This window comes from Penaeus monodon, chromosome 1, assembly GCF_015228065.2.
Source record: "Penaeus monodon isolate SGIC_2016 chromosome 1, NSTDA_Pmon_1, whole genome shotgun sequence".
Lineage (NCBI taxonomy): Eukaryota > Metazoa > Arthropoda > Malacostraca > Decapoda > Penaeidae > Penaeus > Penaeus monodon.
The window spans coordinates 45,782,315-45,789,075 of record NC_051386.1 but is presented as its reverse complement, the minus strand read 5'-3'; the positions used below and the strand labels follow the sequence as shown (position 1 = coordinate 45,789,075).

General features: G+C 34.9%; 1 protein-coding gene across 1 annotated transcript in view; it reads right to left on the bottom strand.

Annotated features, from left to right (window-relative positions):
• The window catches only part of LOC119576866, a 14,301-nt gene extending 11,892 nt beyond the window's left edge, over nt 1-2,409 (bottom strand). The window contains exons 1-3 of the mRNA XM_037924522.1: nt 2,337-2,409; nt 1,832-2,094; nt 1,026-1,197 (exon numbers count right to left, since the gene is read on the bottom strand). Of these exons, the coding sequence (XP_037780450.1) occupies nt 1,026-1,197; nt 1,832-2,094; nt 2,337-2,409 (508 nt within the window). The remainder of the gene's footprint in view (nt 1-1,025; nt 1,198-1,831; nt 2,095-2,336) is intronic.
• Between the last annotated feature and the right edge of the window lie 4,352 nt (nt 2,410-6,761).

Here is a 6,761-nt window from a genome sequence, read left to right as displayed (position 1 = left end):
TCGATACCATGTTCGCAGATGCTTCAATAGACAGGTTGATCCTTGCTTTGTCTGCATGAGAGAATTATTATATTATTGGATGTTAATGTCTTCTCCTTTATTCTTTAATTTACTGTTAGGGATTGATTAGATAATTTAGTTGTTAATATCTTATTTCCTATTTTCTATATTTTCTTTTCATGATCCTCACACAAATCTGGTAATATTGCATTTTTACGTTTGTGACTAGCTGCAAGAGGCATCTATTTTGTCAAATGCTAAATTTTTGTGACAATTTGTCAACATAACTATACACCATTTAAAGATGCCATAGATGGTCTAAATACCATTTTTTATCAAGTGATTAACTATACTGTCTGCATAAATCTATTTACTCAATGCTGCCCAGAAAATTGGGCATACTTTTGTTCTTTTTGTGTAATGGTTCTATAAGTGATCAACCACCAAAGAGTCAACTAGTAGACTTCATCTGATACCACGTTTCCTGAGTCTTTTGGAAAAATATTTTTTATGCTAAGGCTGTCACTACCCATACTGTTACTTCTATTATAGACATTATAATCATCACAGTGTCAATAATATTAGGCCTACTACAAGCAATATAAGACAAAAGAGGATATTTAAATATAAAAACAAGGAAAAGGGTAAACAGGTGACTCTTTAGTGACTAATTACTTGTGGAGTCATCTATATGTAGAGACAATTAATAACCTAACCTCACAATGGGCATGATATATCCATTCATACCATCCTCGATGGCATCAGGTTAGTAATATACACCCGATAAAATAATAACAATAATAATGATAATGATAATAATAATATTAATAACAATAATAATAATTATAACAACGATAATAATAATATTAATAACAATAATAATAATATTAATATCAATAATAATAATTACAATAACAATAATAATGATAGAAATAACAATATTATTAATAATAAAAGTTATAATTATAACTATAACAATAATAGCAATATCTATAATAACATCAATATTGATAAGTAAGACTCACCAGCAACATGGATAACTGACAGTTTATCCAATTCATCCCTGCTGACGCCAACCTTCCTCAAGAACCGTTCAGTTGTGGGTATATTGGCAAGGCCCGAGCGTGAGCCCTGCTCCCGAGCCACCTGAAGTACTGAGGCATTTGTCTGGAGTGAATTTAGGGCTTGTACTGCTTCCTGTAAGTTAGTGCAATGAAGTTAGATTAGGAATTAAGGAACAAAATTGTTTTATCACTGGATTGATACATTTCATTAAAATAGAATTCAGAGATCAATCCAGTCTGCCGCAATTAAAAAGGAAGACTTGAACACGACAAGCAAAATCGTATGAAGGTTGTTTATATATGAGTACTTGTGTCTCTGCTTCTGTGACATAACTGTTTTACACAAAAGCAACATAGCAAATACTCATATGTAACTGCCTTATATTACGTTACATTATCTTAGTTGCATCTGATAAGGTGACCACCTACTTTTTTCTTAGACAAATCACGAATTCCTAATCAAGGCTAACCAAATACATTTCCTTGTGAAATGCAACAGTAATTACAAATTACACTTCACATTATAAATGTCAACTGTTATATAATATATCATGAGACTGCAATATCTGTAACTTTTCTGAGAAAACAAGTTACGTAACCTCCCAAGAGAAATACACTCAAACTCTACGCAAACAAGCTTCATTAGTTTTAATTCAAGCGTTACACTTCCTAGGATCCTCCATGGCACTCATTACATAACTAATATAAAATCCTACCCAAATTCATCCCAATTTCACCCGAAAACACCACTGTCAACACCATAATACCTCATACTGGTGGTCTACCCCCGCCTGGTACTCTCTCTTGGGCTTCCACATCACGTACGGCTGTGAGAACAGGCGACCTGCAGCTGCCCTCAACCCCCTCCACTGACAGTAACTCAGGTGTGCGAGACGCGCCATGGCAGCCTCCCTGAGCACGTGGGTTCCGCCGCGACCTTGAATCAGCTGGTCCTCAAGCACGTCGCTCCACGCTCGCCAACCCTTGCCAGCAGACGCTCTTTCTGATGCGTTACTTTTTCCCCCTTTTCCTTATGGAGAATTTTGTTGTCTGTAACATGGCGCTTTTGATGTTGTTCGTATATAATTTTGAGAATCTCTTAAAGGGTTGCCCGTTTCGTTTTCGTTTGTTTTAATTACGGAAGAATCATTGCAGAGGTTGGTAGTCTGCTAGAATCCTCCATCAGGATACCCACATGTGAAAGTTTTTTTTTTTTATTGGTTTGTTGTTTGTTGTACAAGGGTAGCTCTTGCCAAATGTTCCGGATCAGACCGGAAATTGCATCTGGAATCACCCATGCTTTAATCATAGCCATGATACGGTAAGGTATTGCAAATATAGGCATCCTCACGAGATGATGTTTTGAAATTTCATGCAGTTTCGGACGACAAACAGGCATGAAAATTTGATTGGTGAAATAATTTGCATGGTGCTTATTTTCTCTCATGAATTCTAACGCTGTCATTGCCTACGTATTAGCCTTATCAAGAAAATTTGATTATCTACACTTGCAAAGGCTGACAATTTGGAAAATTACATCATAGGAAAACCTTTTGTCACTGAAAAGGCGATTGGCGTCCTTGCGTGTCTGTTAACCCATTTAAAAGCTTCCTTTGTAAGGTTACGAGTTCAAACTCGTCCAGTTATTTCTTTCTAGCTGACTCTACTAAACTTACATTTTTGATAAAATGTAACCATGAAATCAGTCAGTGTTAACCGTAAATGACATAATGAATAATTGGTACAGTACAGATGATTCTGTACTGTACCAACAAAAAATATAAACAGATAAATAGTAATAATGATAATAATAATAATATTATTAATATTAATAATATTATTATTATTATTATTAATAATAATAATATTAATAATAATAATAATGATAATAATAATATTAATAATAAAACTATATAATTATATATGCACACACACACACACACACACACACACACACACACACACACACACACACACACGCACACGCACACGCACACGCACACGCACACACACACACACACACATAGAATTATATATATATATATATATATATATATATATATATATATATATATATATATATATATATATATAATTCTATGTGCACTTTGATTGGAAGGTGGTCTGATCGCAAGATAAATTTGCAGATAAGAGGAGGGATTAACATGTAAAACATTGAAATCGTAGGCCTACGTCAGTAATTGTTCCCACACATAAGGTAATAATAGAGGTGAAAGTCTCGGGTAACTCCAAAACCCGATATAGCAACATATATTAGCTACGTTAAATCCTCGCAAATGTTAAAGTGCTAAAGACAAGGTAGGGGTTTTCAAGAAAGTTTTGTTTCTGGCAGCGCTTTGAGGACCAGGAAGGCAACAATTAATAGTATTTGTTTATTTATTTGATTGGAGTTAGAGAGTGATGCAATGCACTCGTTTTCTGTTGATCGTATCACAGAGACAAACGCAAATGTATTAATTATATACTTATTTCTTACTTTCAGCACAGGTATCGTGAACATATTAATAAATTGCCTTTGATTTTTGATATCTAAAAAAAAAAAAAATGGGTTCACATGTGTTCTTATGAACAATGGCAACCGAACTGCAGCCATTGTGTATGACAACATATAAACGGAAAATGCAATTCAGCAGGCAAATTCTTAACTAAATAGCAAGGTTAAACATATTCACTATTTGTGTTACAAACGAGAGAACACATTATCCTGTCTATCTTGCGCTTTTCAGTGCCCCCGATCTTTCTTGAGGTGTTACGTTTAGACACCAAAAATAAGTAACATAAAATTATAGCCGTGTGACCCTTACGTTGAGTCTGCTATGCTGCTTTATAATTTTGAATTATTGTCAAGGTTATCCAAATCAGGCAATGAAACGTCATTGTTTCTTCCATTATCATTCTCTATATTTTTAACGCCATCTCAAATGCCACGAAACCTATATTTTATCCACTCTGATTAGTTTAAAGAAGATAAAAAGGGAGAAAGAAATGAAAAAGGAAATCAAACGAGTCGCTCTTGTCTTCTTTCCCCTACAAGATTTCATTGTTCTTATGCTTATGTCTAAACAGTACGTGTATGGTTTCATGTAATGGGATGACAGCAGTAACGATGTTGTTGTTAGTAAAAGAGATGGCAACAGTTAACAATAGTACTGATGCAATCATTTTTAAAATAATAGTAATGATTATGCAAATAATAATTGTACCTGTAATAATAGTAAAAGTGATAATAAAGATAGCAATAACAATAATGATCATGACAACAGTGTAAACCTATAATGATAACTGTAGAAAAGGCTGTGGCATTAATAATAGCTATAATATTATCACTGTAATCATTAACATAACTGTCATTGTGATAAATATCATGAAATCAGATGATGATGGCAGTAGGAACAAAGGTAATGATCATAATTACAGTAACACATGCGAAAGATACAGATACTACGAGGAAAGTAATAAAGATTGGCCTATTTATAACGACGGTAAGAATGTTGATTATATTTCTTTGGCAAAGATGCCAGTCACAGTAATAATGATGGAAACAGTGATAAATGTCGATCGTGATGATTATTATCGTGGAGGAAAGTTAACAATAGCAACTGACATAGGGGTTTCATAATGACTGCTTGCTACTATGATGTTACTGTTTCTACAAAGTTCTGCAGATATCAGTCTTCGCTGCTACTTATATCGCCATAACCATCGAGATTACAACTGATACTGATTTATTTTTACTCTCATGACTTGTAACTTATTACCGTATTAATCCTACACTCCCTTTTCTGTAATTTAGTCAAGAATCCATACCCGTCGGTTTGTTTTCTCTTTGTAGATGTAGTTTTCATTCGTGTAAAATTTGTTTTTTATTTTTACGTATACCCAAGTTTGTTTATAGGTCTAGGATATTTATAGACGAGAATGAAACGGCTGACAGGAAGAAGAGGGAAGAGATAATAAGGAAGAACATGCGAGAGGAAGAAAATTAAAGTGGTAGGAGGGGAGGCTTCCCGTGGGATCAACAAATCGAAGAGGCTAATAGGTTTTTCCTGCGTGTGTACGTCACAAGCCCTCACTTTGTCGGTCGATAAGCTTAGGGTTAATTGAACTTATTTTACTATAGAAGAACTGCCTGTTAGTCGAAGGAGGAAGCTGAATGTCTCCATGCACGGTGTTATATTCCCACTCTTTATTGCAGACTGGTAATCTCCCTCCCTGTGTGTGTGTTGATGTATGTTTTTTTTTTTTTTTTTTTTTTTTTTTTTTTTTTTTTTGTTGTGTGTGTGTGTGTGTGTGTGTGTGTGTGTGTGTGTGTGTGTGTGTGTGTGTGTGTGTTAAGGTGTGTGTGTGTGTGTGTGTTGTGTGTGTGTGTGTGTGTGTGTGTGTGTGTGTGTGTGTGTGTGTGTGTGTGTGTGTGTGTGTGTGTGTGTGTGTGTGTGTGTTAGCAAGGGCCCTAAATTTTGCTTCAGCTCTTAAATATTCTTAATCCTCGTCTACATTTACTCTAGTACCATAACATCAGGTGTCTAAAAAGTGGACCTGCCAGGACTGTATGTGACTTAATGAATAGATTTAAGATGTATGTGATGTATGCTGCCTGGGACAGGCTACTCAAAACAATTTACAATGTTGTATCTCTTCTCGGAGCCTTTACAGTGCCGTAAGGCCTCCGAAGGCGATACTCAAAACAAAATCAGCCGCCATGGTACGACGCTACACATCGTAAAGTACCTTGTAAGTTGCAACTGCTCTGGCTCTGCAGTAAAACCGGCCTCATCCGGATCCGTGAGCCCGGTGCCCAGATATTGCTCGAACACTGGTAAGATCGGACAAACATGTGTAACCTTTATATCTTAAAAAAGCAAATGAAGTAGTGCACAATATGGCATCTTAATCCTGGCCTCTTGACTGACCTTAATTGGCCTTGATGATAATTCGCTATACCAAAAATTTGGTAAAACTAAGGTTTATATTTGCTCGTTTGAAAGTGTGAGCTATAAGTCATGACAGTAAATTGAAATGTATGTTTATTACCCAGTTGAAAGTACCAAGCGTATAGAAAGAATTATTATTATTATCTGTTTTATTGTATTTATTTATTTTTTATTTTTTATTTATTTATTTATTTTTTTTCCAGAGCGATCGTAGGTTTTGCAACTCTGTGGGTGTGAGTGTGTGAGATGTATTCATATCGATTTTATAGGTGTGAATGCGCATATTTGCACGTGCAGGTCTACAGAATACAGATATATGTCTGATATATATATATATATATATATATATATATATATATATATATACATATATATATATATATATACATATATATGCTCATATACTATATATACATATATATGCTTATATACTATATATACATATATATACACACGTACATATATATGTGCACACACACATACACACACACACACACACACACACACACACACACACACACACACACACACACACACACACACACACACACACACACACAACACACACACACACGCATACATACATACATACATACTTATAATATATATATATACATATATATGTATGTATGTATGTATGTATGCGGTGTGTGTGTGTGTGTTGTGTGTGTGTGTGTGTGTGTGTGTGTGTGTGTGTGTGTGTGTGTGTGTGTGTGTGTGTGTGTGTGTATGTGTGTGTGCACTT